This window comes from Mytilus edulis, chromosome 14, assembly GCF_963676685.1.
Source record: "Mytilus edulis chromosome 14, xbMytEdul2.2, whole genome shotgun sequence".
Taxonomy (NCBI): domain Eukaryota; kingdom Metazoa; phylum Mollusca; class Bivalvia; order Mytilida; family Mytilidae; genus Mytilus; species Mytilus edulis.
Window position 1 is genome coordinate 50,480,944 of NC_092357.1, and position 22,128 is coordinate 50,503,071.

Here is a 22,128-nt window from a genome sequence, read left to right on the forward strand (position 1 = left end):
TTGTTGTCTTGGTTTTGGGTTAAATTGTTTGATGTTAAGTTGAGATTACACAAACATGAACTTGAATTTTAAACATTTTAAAATATTAATGAAATAAATGATTTAACACAGAATTCACAGATCACTGAATGTCGCAATGTGATAGTGAGAAAGCAGTACTTACTCAGGTTTAAGGTATAGTTATGAACCATGGCGTCATAGTCACAAAATCCTAAGAGTAAATACATAAATCCATTAATATGTGAACTTTCTAAGAGATATAACAAACTAAGGTAATTATGTATGTTCCAAATCAGATCATGGATATATGCTCTTGTTCAATCACAATATCTAACAATTCTGAATATTTCATATATTGAATATGATTCTTATTACTGAAGTACTTCCTTATTACAGGGAGGTAATGAAACAGAAAAAGAGATATGAAGTAGGTCTGGAGAAACTGAGATCAGCTGCCTCACAGGTTGGAGACATGCAGAAAGAATTGACAGACCTTAAACCTCAGTTGGTTGTTGCCAGTAAAGAGGTTGATGAGATAATGGTCATCATAGAGAAAGATTCTATAGAAGTGGCCAAAGTTGAGAAGGTAAGAAAAAGACACGGTATTACAAAAAATTTAAGTTGATATTAAAACCACAGGCAGTATACCTTACAGTAGTACTGATTTTTTTGAAGCTGGTTCTTTCGTAATAAACAACATTTATTAAGACATTCTACAAAAAACTACTCAATGAAATCATTTGTGACAAAATGTGGACATACTAGTATCTTGGATAGAAGAAACATCGAAAATATCTTAGATATATATAAGTTAATTACAAAATACCCTTCAGTGAAGGCATAGCAAAACATATATTTAATAGTAATAATAATTAATTGTTTAATAACAGGTAGTTAAAGCTGATGAGGCAGTTGCCAATGAACAAGCCAAAGCTGCCAAGGCTATCAAAGATGAATGTGATGCTGACCTGGCCGAGGCTATTCCTGCACTGAATGCCTCTCTAGCTGCTTTGGATACCCTGACACAACAGGATATTACCTTTGTCAAGACAATGAAACAACCCCCAGCACCTGTCAAACTGGTAATGGAAGCTGTGTGTGTAATCAGAGGAATCAAACCAGATCGTGTCCCTGATCCTTCAGGTAGTGGCAAGAAAATAGAGGATTTCTGGGGCCCTGCCAAGAAAATGTTGGGAGATATGAAGTTTCTTGATCAACTGAGAACTTTTGATAAGGTATGTTTACATATGACAATAAATAAGTAAAAGCCTTCTCGTGCAGTTTTAAACCAGGTTTCCACAGGAAAATTAAGAAATAATTCACGGAAGCCATAGATTTGTTGGAAATTTAAATATGGCCTGGGCCATGATAATAAAATTTTATCCTGAGCTGAGCTTCCATGAATTGTTTTGTTTCTAAAAGGAAAAATACTGTCATTAAAAAACTGAAGCGAGGGTGGATATGCTGTGTGTGTGGCTGTTCTATTTAACAACCGTTAGATAAAATGTACAAAAAACCTAATAAATATGTAGCTTGCATGAATTTTTCTTAAATAACCATAAATTTGTAGCTTGCATGAATCTTTCTTAAATAACCGTAAATTTGTAGCTTGCATGAATCTTTCTTAAATAACCGCTAGAAAAATGTGATTGATTCTGTAAATTCTCAAACCCAACATCTGCCATTTGAATGTTTTTTTTTCATTAGCTACTGTCAAATTCACTGTTGAAATTTTGTAACGAAGGAGCCAATTTGACTTACTGAAACCAGTAAATGTGTGAATAATGCAATAGAATAGAAAAAAGTAACACCTACCTCAAAATTTTATTTTAATGCAATATTATCCAAGTTTAGAAGGTTAACGCAATGGAAAAACCTTCAGCTTTATTGTTTTCATTCGCATGATGTCATGTTTTGAAATGACGTAAATGTGCCAAAAACAATAATGGAATTTCACGGAATTTAAATTTATTTTGATTTTGTACAGTTTTCCGATCTCTAATGTATTAATTCTTTTTGTTATGCCTCAGAATTAGAATAAACATTATTAAATGAATATCTTCTTTTATTTAGGACAACATTCCAGGCCCAAACATTGCACAAATTCGTAAGAAATATATGTCAAATCCAGAATTTGACCCTGACAAGATTCGTAATGCCTCAGGTGCCTGTGAGGGTCTATGTAAATGGGTCAGAGCCATGGATGTGTATGACAGGTAATGTTATATATATAGTGTTGTCACATGTTTGAAAAGAGAGGCATAATGGGCCTTAATCATTGTTGAAGGACGTACAGTGACCTATAGTTGTTAATTTCTGTGTCATTTTGGTCTCTTGTGGAGAGTTGTCTCATTGGCAATCATACTACATTTTCTTTTTTATTTTTTGCAGTTACTAATTACTCATTTAGGTGTCAACCAGTTTTCCTTAGTCTTTTATCAGAAATGCCTCATCTCAAGTTTTTAAAAGCAATTATATATTTAGATACATTTGGGTGTAATAAATTCCAAAGGGCTCAAAAGGAGTTCTTTGCCAAATGGTCTCAACACTAATTTGTTTTATGATTTTTATGTCCCACCTACAATAGTAGAGGGGCATTTGTTTTCTGGTCTGTGCGTCCATTCATTTGTCTGTTCGTCCCGCTCCAGATTAAAGTTTTTGGTTGAGGTAGTTTTTAATGAAGTTGAAGTCCGATCAACTTGAAACTTAGTACATATGTTTCCTATGATATGATCTTTCTAATTTTAATGCCAAATTATAGATTTTACCCCATTTTCATGGTCCACTGAACATAGAAAATGATAGTGCGGATGGGGCATCCATGTACTATGGACACATTCTTGTTATGTTATGATCTATTAGTTCAAAGATTTTATTTTTCAATCAAAAAACAGTTTGAAGGCTAAATCAGTTACAAATTTGAAGAGCATTGGAAACCAAAAATTCTAAAAGTTAATAAAGATAATTTCTTCCTTGACCATATCAAACATAATAAATAAAAAGGAAGTAGCATGCATATAATTTGTTTCTATTCAGAACAAACATACAAAGCTATGCCATTAAATTTCAAAATTTTTCTATTTCTAGGGTGGCTAAAGTTGTAGCTCCTAAGAAGGAGTTGTTGAAGAAGGCAGAGGGAGAATTAGCAATTGCCATGGGAACTTTAGAGAAGAAACGTGCCTCACTCAGAGAGGTTCAAGAGAAATTATCTAAGTTGCAAGATACTTTGGCACATAACAAGAAAAAGAAGGCAGACCTTGAGAATCAAGTCGACCTTTGTACAAAGAAATTAGAAAGAGCCGAACAACTGATCAGTGGTCTTGGTGGTGAAAAGGACAGGTGAATAAATAGTTTCTTACCTTTTCTTTTTATTTCTCCACAATTTACACTTGTCATTATCCAGATGATAGCATACAATATACAGTACCACTACTAACAACTATTATTATGGCATTTCATTTTAATAAAAATACTATATACAATCTCTTTATGTTGACAATAGCCTAACAAGGTGTAGGGAGACAAAAATACCTTCTTTTTCAAAAATTCAAAGATTCTTCACTTTTAATGAAAGACAGACGTATAAAGATTTATCTTTGAAACAAATGTTATTGATTTGGGAAAAGTTTTTTTTAAATTAATTTTAAGGATTAAAGTGATATATTGATAGTTTTAATTGAATTGAGATTTTAATTATTTTTGTAAGAATTTGACTGATGAATTTGATGTTATATGATTTTAGATGGGGAGCAGCTGCTAGCATGTTGGCTACAAGATATACTAACTTAACTGGAGATATCTTAGTATCTAGTGGAACTGTTGCTTACCTTGGAGCTTTCACATCTGCTTACAGACAGGTAAAACAACCAGTAGACAATAATGTTAACTTCAATATTATTACAGCAAGCAAATCTGCAAAAAATATGTTATTTAACAAAACACAAATTAAGGTTAACTTTTTATCATAAATAAATTATAAACTGACTTGAAAAATGCAAAAAGTTAACATAAGCTAAATTTACAGTGGAAACTATTAATAAATTAAGTGGAAATTATTAAAGGTTCAGTGAAATAATACATTTCAAATATTTTATAGAAACATATGAAATATAATCTGCATATTTTTTTTTACTGACCATCGTGTGTTTTTACAGGATCAAGTACAGACATGGTTGAATGATGTGAGGAAACAAGGAATTCCATGTTCTGATGAATTCTCACTAGTGTCCAGTTTAGGAGAACCTGTTAAAATTAGAGCTTGGAATATTTGTGGATTACCAACTGACAACTTCTCTGTAGAAAACGGCATCATTCTCTCGTAAGCAAAAGCAGTTTGTTTTAGAATACTGTGTAACATGTCTAATCAGACACCTGAGTATTCCAACATCCTGCGTGAACCGAAACATATTCATGGACCCAAAATATGCCTAGCCTTGCAGAAAAACCTGAATATTCCTGCACCCTGCTTAATTCGCCATTTTTTTCTGGTCCTTAAGTTTGTCAGATTGTGAAGGTTACACTGTAATACCATTGTGTGAAATGGAAAATGTCAAGTGAAAATTATCACCAAAACCTCAATGTTTTTATGCCCCATTTATGGGTATTATGTTTTCTGGTCTGTGGGTCCGTTCGTTTGTTTGTCCGTCAGTCTTTCCATCCTTTGTCTGTTTGTCCGTCTGTCCCGCTTCAGGTTAAAGTTTTTGATCAAGGTAGTTTTTGATGAAGTTGAAGTCCAATCAACTTGAAACTTAGTACACATGTTATTTATGTTATGGTTTTTCTAATTTTAATGCCAAATTAGAGATTTTACTCCATTTTCACGGTCCACTGAACATGGTAGTGCGGATGGGGCATCCGTGTACTGGGGACACATTCTTGTTTTAAATTATATTTAACCCACATTTCAGGTCAACTTGAGCTATACACCAGCCAGTCAAAAAAATATTGACAGGAAAGTACAACTGTTTTGCAAGCCATGACTGAAGATTTTTTACCATTATGGAAATTCTTAGAAATAGTTTTAAATGTAATTGAATTGGATGTTATATAGTATAAAACCTGGACAGATATTAACACTCATACATTTTTTTTATAATAGGAATGCCAGAAGATGGCCTTTGATGATAGATCCCCAGGGTCAGGCCAATAAATGGATAAAGAACATGGAAAAGGCTAACAATCTACATGTTGTCAAATTGTCTGATGCTGATTTCGTCAGAACATTAGAAAATTGTATACAGTTTGGAACTCCAGTAAGTATTTTTTATTTAACACATCAATTTCATAGAAAAGGTGAAGAAAGGTCTATTTTTTAAAGTTGAACTATTAATATAAAAAAAATGGCAATTAAAAATATAAATTTGAAAAATGTGATTTCAGAAATTGTTTTAATGTTTTAAATGGAAAAATGTTTTAGAAGCTATATTATTAAAAAAGCAAACATTTTGTTTGCAGTAACAATATCATTTATCATACACACATCGCAATTGAAAAGTTAAAATCATTTATTTATTCTCTTGTAGGTTTTAATGGAGAATTTAGGTGAAGAATTGGATCCATTGTTGGAACCTTTATTGTTGAAACAGACATTTAAACAGGGTGGAAGTATGTGTATTAGGCTTGGTGATAGCACCATTGAGTACTCACAAGACTTCAAGTTCTACATGACAACTAAACTCAGGAATCCACACTACTTACCAGAAACTTCAGTCAAGGTAAGCACGTAAAAGACACCCTTGTAGATTTCGAAAAAAGAGCAGGCTAATGCTGCTACAAGGCAGCACTCCCACCTGCAAATTGGAGAGGGATTAATATTAGTTGCCATAAGTTTTTTCGCCATCCGCTATTATTAGATATGTTTAAACTTAGGTAAGGAGAATTTGATGGAAGAAGACGATAATTGAAGTTACCTACCATTTAAGAACATTTTTTTTTAGCATTTATCTGTGTCAACAATTTATAGTTGTATTAAAAACATCATAATGTAACCTATTCTAAGTGTCACAATAAATCTCAATGAAATGCAAGGATACATATAGACTAATAGTGATTTCTTCTGATTATTATTTCAGGTGACCCTGTTGAATTTCATGATTACACCTGAAGGTTTACAGGATCAGTTACTGGGTATTGTTGTAGCCAGAGAAAGACCAGAACTCGAGGAAGAGAAAAATGCACTTATTCTGCAGGGAGCTGAAAATAAACGGTAAGAGGTTCTCTATAATAAAATGGTGTCAAAATGTAAATCATATGTGGTAACTAAAGTTAATATGAAAGAGATCCTGAACTTGCTACTGAATTTCAAAGGAAATTGGAGAATCTTGAATGTTTTTTTGGGGTTTGCATAGCAAACCATAGCCATTGCCATATCTGTACAAATGAAGAGGAGCAGGGTATACATTTATAAACTTTGCTCGTAGTGTTTGTCTCTCCTTCAATGCAAGTTTCAGAAAGAATGACATAGGTATGCAGTGTCTGGCACTGGCTTGGCATTGACAGCATCAACCATTGTTAAATTTTGTGATTGGTGATCACAGACATAGTTAACAGTATATTCTGGTTATTTCAGCACAGACATATCTGTGTTAACAGTATATTCTGGTTATTTCAGCACAGACATATCTGTGTTAACAGTATATTCTGGTTATTTCAGCACAGACATCTGTGTTAACAGTATATTCTGGTTATTTCAGCTACTAAAGGAAAAACATAGTTCTCCATTAAGTCTTTTGATCCCTGGCATGCCAGTGTCTCAATTGTTACTTATACTGTAATCGCCATTACGATTATTAAAACTGTAATCAACATTGTGATTATTAATTATGAAATCATTCAACGTAACTGTATTATTCCTCATTACAGACAACTGAAGGAGATTGAAGATAAAATTCTTGAAGTCTTGTCATCGTCAGAAGGAAACATTTTAGAAGATGAGACAGCCATTAAAGTACTGTCATCCTCCAAAGTTCTGTCCAATGAAATTTCAGAGAAACAGGTATGTACATTTCAATCGTTATTTGAAAAATTAAAAGAGCACATCTGGATTTTGCCGAAATTAAAAAAAAATTAAAACTTCTATTTTCATTCTTCCAAAACATTGAAATTGAAATGATTTTTCTTTTCTTAGAGAATACTTTGAATTTGTATCAAGTTGATTAACCTGAAGTTTCAAAATCATATGCGTATTCCTGAGGTTGAAAAAGTAATACTTATTAAACTGTTTTGTGCATAAAGCATTAGCTTTAGTCATTCAGCGTTCATTAGGAATCAGTAGGGTTCACAATTACATAAGAAATGAGAGAGTTGTAATATATTTTCATATGCTTTTAAGGTGGTACCCAACACTTTCACAAAAATAAATTTGGCTCATTTAATTTCATAAAATTTTGTCAAAGTATTTACTTGGACACTTTAACAAAAATTAAAAAATTTATTAAAAATTTGAACCAACCGTTTTGTCAGAAAAATTACACTGGTTATATAGTAGTTTGATAAACACCAATTTCGATCATTGAGAAGCTTAATATTCCCTTTACAACACAACGTAATTAAAACGTTGAGCTGATTTTACAGAGTTATCTCCCAGTTGTAATAGGTACCACCTTAATACTTGTTTGATACTGTCAAATCTCCAAGTGACTAAAAGATTTTTTTTTTTACATCTATAGCATAATCCCATAAAATTTTGATTAGGAAGAAAGGCAGAAAATTTTAGCTAAAAGTTCCAATTATCAGAAAAATTATTTTATGTATGTTTTATTTTGTAGGCGATTGCAGAAGAGACTGAAATTAAAATTGACCAGGCCCGTATGGGTTACACACCGATTGCAGTGCACTCTACGATTCTGTTCTTCTCCATTGCAGACTTGGCCAATATTGAACCTATGTACCAATATTCTTTAACATGGTTTATAAATCTCTTTGTGCTGTCAATTGACAATGCTGAAAAATCAGACAATTTGGAAGTTCGTCTGAAACATCTCTATGACCATTTTACATATTCTTTGTACTGTAACATCTGTAGATCTCTCTTTGAGAAAGATAAGGTTTGTAAATTTTATGATTTCAAATTCTGTTGCATGATCTGAGAGTTTGGAAATGTGATTTTAAATGCTGTTGCATGCTCTAAAAGTTGGGAAATGTCTGACTTTTAAATCCTAAATATGTTTTTGAATGTGAAAAGATTAGTTGATAAATTTTGTCAAATTAAATGCTGTTTAATGGTCTGAAAGTTAACAAAGTCAGATTTTTCAAGATCCCTCAATTTATTTTTTAATTTGAAAAAATAGGTTAATTTTGTGAAATCAAATGCAAATGCATTATGAGAAAGTTTTTAAATACATAACAAGAAAAACAGACACTATATAAATTTTTGAATTTGACCAAACAACTTTTTTTTCTAGTTACTGTTTTCCTTCATCCTCTGTGTAAACATCCTGAAACATCAGAAGGAGGTTAATGAAGAGGAATGGAGATTCTTGTTGACTGGAGGTATTGGTTTAGACAACCCACATCCAAATCCTGCAACATGGCTCCCATCAAAATCATGGGATGAACTCTGTCGTCTTGATGATTTGACAGTCTACAAAGGAATGCGTCAGAAATTCCTGACACAAAAGAATGAATGGCGGGAATTATATGATGATCCTGTAAGTATAAGTTTTTAATCTATTTCTAATGACTCTGTGAGTACAAGTTTAATCTATTTCTGATGACTCTGTGAGTATAAGTATAATCTATAGATATAAGAAGAAGGGGTATGAATGCCAATGAGACAACTCTCCATCCAAGTCTTAATTTGTAAAAAGTAAACAATGATAGGTCTAAGTACAGCCTTCAACAAGGAGCATTGACTCACACCAAACATCAAGCTATGAAGTTGAAAAATGACTAGTTTAAAACCATTCAAACATCTATGCACATTTCTGGTACCTTTAACATGTTTATGACTTTTTAGTGACTTAATATTAGAAGTACAAAAACAACATTTAAGTCGAGTCACTTTCTGTTGTTTTTACATATTTTTATTTGAAATATTCTCAAACATCGATAGAATATTTGTAAGAAATGCTTATTATGTAAATTTGAATATATTGTATATTTCTGCATTTTCAGGAACCTCATCATAGTAAATATGCAGGTGAATGGCAGGAAAAATTAACAATGTTCCAGAAAATGTTAGTTTTACGTTGTCTCCGTCCAGACAAGGTCGTTCCTGCAGTATTTGACTTTGTGACAGAGAAACTTGGCAAGAAGTTTGTTGAACCACCACCATTTGATCTTCCCAAAGCCTTTGCTGACAGTAATTGTACTTCACCGTTATTGTTTGTGTTGTCACCAGGTTCTGATCCTATGTCAGCTTTACTCAGATTTGCTGAAGATATGGTATGTGTTTTAACTCAATAAATTTATCTAATCCAATACTATGTGGTTCAAATATCTACAGATTAAGATAAGATTTAAAATGGAAGCTTTGACAAATGTATCAATGATCTTGTGACTTAATTAATTTAACCTGGTTGGGCTTTGCTGAAATATCTTCATAATTTAGAAAAGTTATTGAAGCCTTCACAAGTGAAAAAAATTTATTAACTAATAAGTTTACCTTATTGGGCTTGGCTAAAATATTAGCATGATCAAGACACGTTTTAAAAAGTAGCTTTGAGAAGGAAAAAAAAACCCTACTTCTAATATACTGTGAATACTGTGAAAGTTACCTGTGGAGTACACTAATGTTTTTAATATTCTAAGAAATGAAGATGTAGGGTGTACTGAATTAGACACCAACCTAATGTCACCAAAAAAAAAGAAAAAAAAAAAGATAACCAGAGGCACTTCAATTTAGATCATTGGTGGCAGGCGTTGTAAAAAAAAGTGCCATCCAACCACCCCACACATATAATTCTAGAACAGCTCTTAAATAATTTGAACAAGATTTGACAAAATTTAAATTGTAAAGAGTTTGGGTCTTCAGTTTTAAATGGATGATTATTGTAGTATCTCGTAAAGTTTTGTATCAATGATTTTATTGGATGAATGATTGTAGGGATTTGGTGGTGCCAAGTTTGACTCATTGTCTTTGGGTCAAGGTCAAGGTCCTATTGCCATGAAGATGATTGAGAAAGGTTTGAAGGAAGGAACATGGGTGATGTTACAGAATTGTCATTTAGCTCCTTCATGGATGCCTACACTGGAGAAGGTTTGTGAGGTAAGTTTTCAATGCCTCAATGCCTATGCTTGAGGTTTGAGTAAGTTTTCAATGCCTCAATGCCTGTGCTTGAGAAGGTTTGTGAGGTAAGTTTATACAAGATAATTATAATGTATGGGTGATTTGTTTTACTTATTTTTTCATTTATAGGGTAGTTAAAAAAGTGATTTCCTGCTTTTCTCATCACTTGGCGTCCGTCGTCTGTCGTCCGCTGTCGTTAACTTTTACAAAAATCTTCTCCTTTGAAACTACTGAGCCAAATTTATCCAAACTTAGCCACAATCATCATTGGTTATCTAGTTTAAAAAATATGTCCGGTGACCCGGCCAACCAACCAAGATGGCCGCCATGGCTAAAAATAGAACATAGGGGTAAAATGCAGTTTTTGGCTTATAACTAAAAAAACCAAAGCATTTAGAGCAAATCTGACAGGACTAAAATGTTTATCAGGTCAAGCCTGAAATTTTCAGATGAATTAGACAACCTGTTGTTAGGTTGCTGCCCCTGAATTGGTAATTTTAAGGAAATTTTGCTGTTTTTGGTTATTATCTTGAATATTATTATAGATAAACTGTAAACAGCAATAATGTTCAGCAAAGTAAGATTTACAAATAAGTTAACATGACCAAAATGGTCAGTTGACCCCTTAGGAGGTATTGCCCTTTATAGTCAATTTTTTACAATTTTCATAAAATTTGTAAATTTTCACTAACATTTTCCACTGAAACTACTGGGCCAAGTTCATTATAGATAGAGATAATTGTAAGCAGCAAGAATGTTTAGTAAAGTAAGATCTACAAACACATCACCATCACCAAAACACAATTTTGTCAGGAATCCATCTGTGTCCTTTGTTTAATATTCACATAGACCAAGGTGAGCGACACAGGCTCTTTAGAGCCTCTAGTTTTATCTAAAGGAGTGTGAAAATTAAATTCTAGATTAAGTAGAAATGGCTTAACAGATTATCACAAGAAATATTCAATAAGTTAGTTGAATGTAAACAGAGCAAATTACTCACTTCTGTTTAGCTTCTAGTAACTACTAATTACACATAAACTTATGTTGAAGGGTAACAGTATGATTTGTTCTTGTAATATATCACAATGTTCCAGTAGGACTTTCGACTATTTCATAAACCTTGTTTATATACTACTTTCAGGAATTTAACCCAGAACAGACACATCCTGACTTCCGTATATGGTTAACAAGTTACCCAACCAGCTTTTTCCCTGTATCTATCCTGCAGAATGGTGTCAAGATGACTAATGAGGCACCAAAAGGATTACGCTTCAATATACTAAAGTCCTACATGACTGATCCAATATCAGATATTGAACTGTTTAATTCAACCAAAAATGCAGTAAGTGGCCAGTTTTTTTATTTCTTGTTTCGTGAAATTTTTCTATTTTTTTATTTTAAATTTCAGCTTTTAACTATTGATTCTATATGTGTTTTATCCTGCTTTCATTTGTTTTGCTTTCCTGATCCTTATTATAAACTAAAAGTAGCAGGATGAGAAAAATTGACCAATTTTATAAAGGTATGTAGGGAAAGGGTTAATATGTGAATACAAAGAAAACTAAATGACAAAAATTTTGAAATAAAATAACAAATCAGGCATAAAATGATTTCAGAAAAGAAAAAAAAAGTACAGTCTCTATGATGATGTTATACTGAACAGAGATATTTAGGGTTAATTCCTTCAAAAATTTAATAATCTGAGTTATCTTAATTTACAAGGCTTAGTTAAAATATTCTAATCAATCTGAAAAAAAATCTGTATTTGCATATTTTTCTTCTTTTGAATTGAAAGTCTAACAAATTAATGACATTCCTGCCTCAAAATTTGATTATTTCATAAAAATTCTAGAGTGTTTTCTGCTATTTTAGAATCTATGATGGATTAGAAACCATGGCCCATACTTCCTTTTCAAAATTCTTTAATATTTCACTTTTAATGGTTAGATGTTTCAGTAATAATTTTGCTCTGTTTAACAGAAAACAGGAAGCCAGGTAATTTGCATGTACATCACTGGACTGCAGATATAGATATTTAGCTCTGTAGAAAATCATGATATATGCATGGCTAATTCTTTTAAAAGTGTATATAAATGCACATATTTTGTTTCAGATTTTTTTTCAGGAGCAGATATATATTTGATAACAACCATTTTTCCATTTCGCACAAGAGAATATTGTAGTCTTTGATCCACTCATTTCGTTTCTCTTGTCCAGCCAATCCATCAAGACAACTACCAGAACCTTCCATTTGATTTTAAAAAAAAAAATTGAAGTCTTCTCCATTTTTAGAGATTTAAAAGTGAAAAGGCTTTTTTTGCTGAATGGTCAAAATTGTGTCTGGCAGTTTTATCCTTCTTCTAAAATGACTGTGAAAGGTTAAATTTTCAACATCTAGTTTATTCAAGTTCAGGCTTAGTAGAAAAAATCAAGTGTGACACATAATACAAAAAATATTGCAATTGAAAACAATTCATGAAAATTTATTTATCCCATTATACACCATTATCCCAGAGAGTTTTTTTTATAAAGACACTTTTAGTTGTGATACAGAGAAACATTTTTTCCTAATCTCACTATGAAATGGAGGCTGCTGTCAAAGGACTACATAGTGAGACATAATATACACAATATATTAAAACATTTCCTTCAATTCTACTAAGCTATTCTTTACTTTAGATACTATAATATTGTATATAGTATACGGTGACGGATTAGTATCACTATTCTAGTTTTAACTGTTTAAAGCGAAGTTATGTTCTCAACTAAAAACAAAGTAGTGTTTAAACCATATCATTTTTTTGGAGTCAACAAATTGGTTACCATGAAGTAATATATATTTGACTTTCTAAAATCTTACATGTTATTGTAAATTTAGGAATTAAAGTAATTCAAAAAATGTGACAAAATGACTAGAATTAAAACTTCAGTTTACTCTTTCCATGTAATGTTCTCGTACAAATTTGCAAGAATGACAATAATTGATAATGATTTAAAAATTATTGTAGGTTCTCATCAATTCTCTATCTAAATGTGGACACTTAAATTCTGAGCTACAGCATTTTCTAAGAATTATAATCTAGACTCATGTATGTGCCTAATAATGTCAAAATTCACTTTGGTAGCATGGTAATGGTTATATTGTAAAAAACTTAAATATGTAGAAAATATATTATGCTCATATAAGTTCTTTTTCTCTTATAGATATAGTATCTAATGGCATTGTGCACCTCTGATTTATTTTCTTATCTGATCAATTTTGGTTTCCAATGGAAAAATATGTACTTTACCATATGTGTACAAGTGGGGGTTCTGAAGTAAAAATAGGTGATCTCGGCTCACAGGTTTTCCTTTGCAAAATATGTGCTAAACTATATCTGTAAGCATGATATATAAAAGGAGGCATATTGTTATCAGTAGATTGATTTTTCAGGCATGAGGAGTGGGGTAGGAATTTTTGTGTATGACCTGCATTGTTATACTGTGGATTCATTAATATTCGTTGGATACCAGTTTTCGTGGAATTCGTGGGTGCAGGGGAACCACGAATTTAAATATTAAACGAAATACAGATTTTCTAAATTAATGTATGCAGAATTTGCCAAAACCATGAATTTAAATATCCACGAATATGCAAGTTTTCATCAATCCACGAAAATTGGTATCCACGAAAATAAATGAATCCACAGTACAATGTATTTAGATTCTGAATAATTGATTCAATCAGTAACAAAATATTCAATTCATCAAAGTCAACTACATGTTTAAATGTCTACAAAATAAGTTTGTAGAGGTTATTCTGATGAGAATGAATTATAAATGTTGACATTATATGCAGATGGCTATAAAAAGCAGCAATCAAAAAATTTCAATTACAAAATTTGAAATGAATAAATCGGTAAGAATAATTTTCAGTGTAATCTGAATGTGAAAATGAATTAATTCTAAAGAAGAATTTTCATGGTAAGCTGAATTTTGAAAATGAGTGAATTCTGAAGATGAATTTTCGGAGTAATCTGAATATGAAAATAAATGAATTTACAAGACAAATTTTGTGTAATCTGAATGTGAAAATGAATTAATTCTAAAGAAGAATTTTCAGTGTATCTGAATATGAAATCAACATCAAAATAGATGAGTTCTAAAGAAGAATTTCAGTGTCCATGTATTTTAAACTTTTTTTCAATACTTGTAGCATTGTTGGAAAAAGATGCTGTTTGGTTTGTGTTTCTTCCATGCCATTGTTCAGGAGAGAAGGAAGTTTGGAGCTCTTGGATGGAATATTCCCTATGAATTTAATGAAACAGATTTACGTATTTCTGTCAGACAGTTGGCCATGTTCATGAATGAATATGATGTAAGTTCAATGCTCACTTATCTACTTTAAACATATTTTTTTCTCTTGCTGTGTTGAAGATCCATTGGTGACCATGAGCTTATTTCTGCTCTTTGGTTGGGTTGTTGTCTCTTTGACACATTCTCAATTTTATTTATTTCCAAAATTTAAAATGTTTTTTTTTTCTAGTAATATATTTCTCATTTCAATTTTTAAAGAAAGATTATGATGCTTTATATTGTGTGTTTATCTTAATTATGAAAATAATTTTGGAAAAAGAAAGGAGCATAGGTGTGACAATAACTGTACAAGTCAAGCAGGATTTCTTCTTTCAAGAGGAAAAAAGTTATAGAAGTTAAGTATGGTGTTCATTATCGCTGAACCAGTATATATTTGGTTAGGAGCCAGCTGAAGGACGCCATCGGGTGCGAGAATTTCTCGTTGCATTGAAGACCTGTTGGTGACCTTCTGCTGTTGTCTGCTCTATGGTGGGGTTGTTGTCTCTTTGGCACATTCCCCATTTCCATTCTCAATTTTAAAAAATAACATCTAACAAATCAGAAGTCAAAATCCACATTAACTATATATCTTTTGTAGACTGTACAATATGATTTATCTGTTGTAGACTGTACAATATGATTTATTTGTTGTAGACTGTACAATATGATTTATTTGTTGTAGACTGTACAATATGATTTATCTGTTGTAGACTGTACAATATGATTTATTTGTTGTAGACTGTACAATATGATTTATTTGTTGTAGACTGTACAATATGTTTTATCTGTTGTAGACTGTACAATATGTTTTATCTGTTGTAGACTGTACAATATGTTTTATTTGTTGTAGACTGTACAATATGTTTTATCTGTTGTAGACTGTACAATATGTTTTATCTGTTGTAGACTGTACAATATGTTTTATCTGTTGTAGACTGTACAATATGTTTTATTTGTTGTAGACTGTACAATATGTTTTATTTGTTGTAGACTGTACAATATGTTTTATTTGTTGTAGACTGTACAATATGTTTTATCTGTTGTAGACTGTACAATATGTTTTATCTGTTGTAGACTGTACAATATGTTTTATCTGTTGTAGACTGTACAATATGTTTTATTTGTTGTAGACTGTACAATATGTTTTATCTGTTGTAGACTGTACAATATGTTTTATTTGTTGTAGACTGTACAATATGTTTTATCTGTTGTAGACTGTACAATATGTTTTATTTGTTGTAGACTGTACAATATGTTTTATCTGTTGTAGACTGTACAATATGTTTTATTTGTTGTAGACTGTACAATATGATTTATTTGTTGTATACTGTACAATATGATTTATTTGTTGTAGACTGTACACTATGATTTATTTGTTGTAGACTGTACAATATGATGCGTTGAGATACCTGACAGGAGAGTGTAATTACGGTGGTCGTGTCACAGATGATTGGGATAGACGTACTCTACATAGTATCCTCGACAAGTTCTATAGTCCGAAAATTACTGTACAATATGATTTATTTGTTGTAGACTGTACACTATGATTTATTTGTTGTAGACTGTACACTATGATTTATTTGTTGTAGACTGTACAATATGATGCGTTGAGATACCTGACAGGAGAGTGTAATTACGGTGGTCGTGTCACAGATGATTGGGATAGACGTACTCTACATAGTATCCTCGACAAGTTCTATAGTCCGAAAATTAATGAGGATGACAATTACTTCTTTGATGACACCCACTTATACTATGCTCCAAAGGAAGGAGAGGTAATACTCATTACTATTAACACACACCCACATATGCTATATAAATATAAGGAGATGTGGTATAATTACTAATGAGACAACTGTACTGTACTACAAAGGCAAATAGACAAATATGTCAATATATGGCCTTCAAAAAAGTATAACCTTCACCTCATATAAAAAGCAATAAAATACCTTGGAAAAATAAAATGTGGAACAATACGAAAGAGTATTCAATGAACTATTATAAACAACGACTACATGCACCTGTTATATACAAACATAATCTCATTGAATGTACTGTTTAAAACTGAATTTACATTTGCTGTTTCTATTTGTAGTTTGAGTCTTATTTAGAATATATAAACCAATTGCCACTTGTCCCCAAGCCAGGAATCTTTGGAATGCACGACAATGCAGATATCACTAAAGACCAGGGTGAAACCAAACTGCTGTTTGACAACATTCTTCTTACACAGGTTAGTATCATGATAAGATTCCATGTAAAAATGAATGTTAAATTCACCTTTTTTACCATATATCCTTCGATATATTCCAAGAAAAATACTTGATGTAGTAAAAAACTGTTACCTCATGACCAACATAATTTAAAAAAAGCTGTGCAAGTATTATTGCAATAAAATCATCATTTGAGTGTCTATGTGTTGAACTGACATCTTATTTTCGATTTATGAGTTTAACTGTCCCTCTGGTATCTTTCGTCCCTCTTTTACTCATACAATGAACCTTAAATTTAATGTACTGAATTTGCAACAGTTTAGAAAATAACTTTAAATCATCAAGTATCCAATATTAAGAGCAAAACCTAGACATGTGATCGAGAGATATTTTGTTAACTAATTTCAAAATGAGTTCTCTCCCTTTGGTGAAAGAATTAATATATTTTATGAGGTGTTGGTTGTCCATCATTGTGTTGATTTATGCTTTGGTTCCTCCCATATGTTTTCTTGCATAGTTAATTTAAATAGATGTGTTCAAAGCTTTTATTATGATTTTATATGTCACTTTTGTTTTTGCTTTTAAATATATATAAAACAAAATCATTGTCGCAGAAAAAGGGAGTCAAAGGGCAGAACTTCTTGAATTTAGTTATAGCCCTTTCTGACTTATTTCTGTAAATTGAATTATTTGATGTTTTCCAGTGAATTTTTGTTAAGTTCTCTCCCAGTTTTATTTTCTACCGTTATTTTTAATGGTTATTTGTTATATTGGTTATGATTTATTAAATATTAACATTTTTGTTTATGTTTTTTTTATAATTTGCTTGTGCTTCAACTTGGTTATTCAACTGACTGTTGCTATGGTAACAGAAACGGGTAAGAGTAGGGTACCATATATTCACTAGCTTAGTATCATGTCTGGCTTATTTTCACCTCTTTATATACATTTAAGAATCAAAATGTTGGAGTTACTTTCCCTGAGTATAGAAGTATAAATTCTTAGCAATATTATCAGGATGCAATTCATCACTAGAAAGTGGGTCTCATTGGGGTCTAAGCGTGACGTGGGATTGCCGATTTTTTGTAATCGGGACACGTGAAAGTCCAATTATTGTGTCGTGAAAACGGGAAATGAGGTCTAGCAGGACCCGGGAAATGACAAAAAAATGAGAATTGCTTATGTACATGGTGTAAGCGGGAAACGGGAATCCGACAAAACAGTAAGCGGGATCCGGGATCGGAACCCCCCAATGAGACCCCCTAGAAAGATTTGAAATATTGTCTACATGCATTGCTCATTAGGGAACTGTCATAATGTTTGACTGCCTGCAATGATCACTAGAAAAAAAGAAACTATGGATGCTGCCGCAAGTGAGCAGTAATACCAACCAAAAATAGCACATAACATACACCAATATCTTGTATATCTTATCAAGCATGTCTGCCAGCTTCTTGCAAAGGGAAGTAACTCTAGCAGTGGGCAAATAACTCTGTAGATAGACAAAATCATATATATACTTATTAGTCATATAATGTAAGCTCTTTAATTTCAGGTAATAGTGTATAACATTGCACATTTGTCTAGGGTCAAGGTGCATGAACACAAGTTCTTCTTTATAATACTTTTTCTGGTTATGTTTCTGAAGATTTAACAATGTTTAGTGATTGAAAAACAGACAAGCATAGGTTTTGAGGGAAGACAAAAAATGAAGTGAAAGTACATGTAGATTTTAATGCAAAGAAAAAAATTGTGATTTAGAATGTTTGATGATACAAGATGATAGGTTAAATTGCACACAGGATAGATATCAAGGGTACCAGGATTATAATTTAGTACACCAGACGCTCGTTTCGTCTACATAAGACTCATCAGTGACGCTCATATCAAAATATTTATAAAGCCAAACAAGTACAAAATTGAAGAGCATTGAGGATCCAAAATTCCAAAAAGTTGTGCCAAAAGAGATTATATCTCTTAAGATGTGAAGGGGTTATGTTTCCTTTTTAATGATTTTTAGTGAAAATAACCTATTTCAATTAATTTTTACTTTTTTTGGCAGTCTTAAAATAATATTAGGGATCACAAATACAGATTTGTATCCTTAGTTACTAAATATCTATTCTGATTACTTTTTTTTATTTTATTGTTTATAACTTTTTGTTATATTTTCTATTTAACATAAACACAATTTTTCTTCTTAAAATAAACGAAAAACTAAATCTATTAGCATTTCTTTGCTTTGGTAAGTAGAAGGAAATCAGAAAGAAAGAAGATGTTTAGTATGTCCACAATTCACTGTCTTTGGTATGGCTGATATTGATCATTGAAGCACCAAAAAACAGAGCGATGTGTAAAAAAAGTCATTGAATGTCAAATGCACTTGACCTGTCCCTGCATAATTTGACCACTCAGCCACCAAGACCCCTCATATATATATATATATCCAAGATGTATGTGTTTAGTTTAATGAATGAATATGCATGTATAAAATTAACAAAAGTCCCCAGAGCTTCACATTACACAGTAATCATTATAATTCCTATTAACCAATCAGGGATTTAGCGTGATTGTTGACCTCTTCCAAATTTTTATCTCCCATTTATGGGCATTATGTTTTCTGGTCTGTGCGTCCGTTGGTTCGCCCATTCTTCTGTCCCGCTTCAGGTTCAAGTTTTTGGTCGAGGTAGTTTTTTAAATTAAAAGTCCAATCAACTTGAAACTTAGTACACATGTTCCCTATGATATGATCTTTCTAATTTTAATGCCAAATAAGAGATGTTCCCCCATTTTCTTGGTTCATTGAATATAGAAAATGTTAGTGCGGATTGGGCATCCGTGTACTGGGGACACATTCTTGTTTTGAAAGTCTCTTTGAAGACAAGTGTCCTAACAGAGAAGACAAATCTCAGTGCCTTTTTGGAGGGAAAATATTGAAACTTCTCACTCTTTTTCCTGCTCATGTTTTCCCTGTAAAGATTAAATCAATGTTTATATAATTTTAATAAGTGCCAAAGCTACCAAAACTCATTATTTTGATAATAATTTCTCCATGAAAATATTAACAAACTGAGTTACAAGATGAACAGAACTCTAACAAATCAGAGAGATAACTTCCATTTCCAAAGTTTGAAAACTTGCTAACTATTATTACTTTTATGTAGTTGCTTTTTATATCTTGCATGCAAATTATATATTCTTGTTAGTGTATATTAGCACTAGAAAAATATATTGTTAACATGTATATTTTAATGTTTTCTACCATTGTTTTATGTTTCAGCAAGGAGCGGTAATTTTTCAACTTCCATTTTTGTACATGACATCTTTTACATGACTTTGAAATTAAATTTGAAATTACCTTTTATTGTTTTTTGCATGATTCAGAAGTTATTTTTAATTTTTTTTAAATTTGGTCTCATCTAGAAGTACTGTATTTGGATTTTTTCCACATGACAGCATGAAAGTTGGTTCACTTAAAAATTTAAAGAAAAAAATTGTGATTCTGTTTTAGCTGCATTACTTACACTCGTTGTCAAAATATCTGGAGAATCTCTACTTAGTATCTCAATTATTAACTGTTTATGAATAGAAACAGTCTATATAAAAGTTATCTCTGGCAAATTTTCAATTATCAAATTTCAAAATATGAAACTGAAAGGAAGAAAGTGTGCTCAAAGAGAGTGTATTTTGTTGTCAATCAATATATTCCCAAATGTCATACCTTTTTCATTTTTAGAAATTGATATCATAATTTCATCAATACTTATATTTGTTCATCAATTTTCATTTATAAACCAACATATATATACATGTTTTTCATTGATTTATTGACCTCATGTGACCTTTGTGTCTTTCTTTTAATTTAGTTCTCATTATTTGTAATCAATATTCCATAGTCTTTGAATTAATTTTTTTATTTGTTACTAATTTTTATTTTTGGATTATTTCCCTTTAGGCTAGAGCATCCTCAGGAGGAGGGAAATCAACAGATGAGATCGTTGATGAAGTTGCTGCTGATGTTTTATCTAAAATTCCAAACATATTTGACACTGATTCAGCATTGCGTAAATATCCTACATCCTACAAACAGAGTATGAACACTGTCCTTGTCCAAGAAATGACCAGATTCAATAGACTTCTGTCAACTGTCAGATCCAGCTTGGCCAACATCAGAAAGGCCATGAAGGTAGGTTAAAATGTTACTATAGATTCAATTTCAATGATAGGGTACACATTTTGTGGATTTTTTGGGATATAGGTGTAAAACCAAATACACATTTCCTACAAAATTTATTTAAAATCTCATTTCTACACAAAAATACTCTTGAATATTGGTTCCACAGTAGAATAAATGAATCCTTATTCAAAACCAGTCAGTTAAGTATCAAGTAAATAAATGCTTTAATTCTTTGGTGTTCGGTCACAAGTTGAATATTTTTCAATATTTCAATTCTTTGATTAGTTATTTTTTAGCTCACCTGGCCCACAGGGCCAAGTGAGCTTTTCTCATCACTTGGTGTCCGGCGTCCGCCGTTAGCTTTTACAAAAATCTTCTCCTCTGAAACTACTGGGCCAATTTTTACCAAACTTGGCCACAATCATTATTAGGGTAACTTATTTAAAAATTGTGTCCAGTGACTCGGCCAACCAACCAAGATGGCAACCATGGCTAAAAATAGAACATAGGGGTGAAATGTAGATTTTGGCTTATAACTCTGAAACCGCAGCGTTTAGAGCAAATCTGACATGGGGGTAAAATTGTTTATCAGGTCAAGATCTATCTGCCCTGAAATTTTCAGATGAATCTAATCTGACAACCTGTTGTTGGGTTGCTGCCCCTGAATTGGTAATTTTAAGGAAATTTTGCTGTTTTGGTTATTATCTTGAATATTATTATAGATAGAGATAAACTGTAAACATCAATAATGTTAAGCAAAGTAAGATTTACAAATAAGTCAACATGACGGAAATGGTCCATTGACCCCTAAGGAGTTATTGTCCTTTATAGCCAATTTTTAACAATTTTCATAAAATTTGTAAATTTTAACTAACATTTTCCACTGAAACTACTGGGCCAAGTTCATTATAGATAGAGATAATTGTAAGTAGCAAGAATGTTCAGTAAAGGAAGATGTACAAACACATCACCATCACCAAAACACAATTTTGTCATGAATCCATCTGCTTCCTTTGTTTGATATTCACATAGACCAAGGTGAGCGACACAGGCTCTTTAGAGCCTCTAGTTTTATTATATTGACAATAGGCTTTTTAATGAAATTAAAGTAGAAAACGTAAGGAACTATATCTATTTCTACGCTTCTACAATATATTTTGATGTGATGTCATCGA

The 22,128-nt window shown here is 31.8% G+C and overlaps 1 protein-coding gene across 1 annotated transcript in view; it reads left to right on the forward strand.

Moving 5' to 3' along the window:
- Positions 1–22,128, forward strand: part of LOC139503923 (dynein axonemal heavy chain 7-like) — a 66,384-nt gene that overhangs the window by 38,821 nt on the left and 5,435 nt on the right. The window contains exons 46-65 of the mRNA XM_071293942.1: positions 397–586; positions 891–1,235; positions 2,074–2,216; positions 3,088–3,339; positions 3,743–3,857; positions 4,155–4,318; positions 5,099–5,252; positions 5,523–5,714; positions 6,072–6,205; positions 6,862–6,994; positions 7,767–8,045; positions 8,403–8,648; positions 9,115–9,384; positions 10,046–10,207; positions 11,370–11,570; positions 14,424–14,585; positions 16,153–16,338; positions 16,659–16,796; positions 20,057–20,065; positions 20,732–20,962. Coding sequence (XP_071150043.1) covers positions 397–586; positions 891–1,235; positions 2,074–2,216; positions 3,088–3,339; positions 3,743–3,857; positions 4,155–4,318; positions 5,099–5,252; positions 5,523–5,714; positions 6,072–6,205; positions 6,862–6,994; positions 7,767–8,045; positions 8,403–8,648; positions 9,115–9,384; positions 10,046–10,207; positions 11,370–11,570; positions 14,424–14,585; positions 16,153–16,338; positions 16,659–16,796; positions 20,057–20,065; positions 20,732–20,962 — 3,706 coding nt within the window. The remainder of the gene's footprint in view (positions 1–396; positions 587–890; positions 1,236–2,073; positions 2,217–3,087; positions 3,340–3,742; positions 3,858–4,154; positions 4,319–5,098; positions 5,253–5,522; positions 5,715–6,071; positions 6,206–6,861; positions 6,995–7,766; positions 8,046–8,402; positions 8,649–9,114; positions 9,385–10,045; positions 10,208–11,369; positions 11,571–14,423; positions 14,586–16,152; positions 16,339–16,658; positions 16,797–20,056; positions 20,066–20,731; positions 20,963–22,128) is intronic.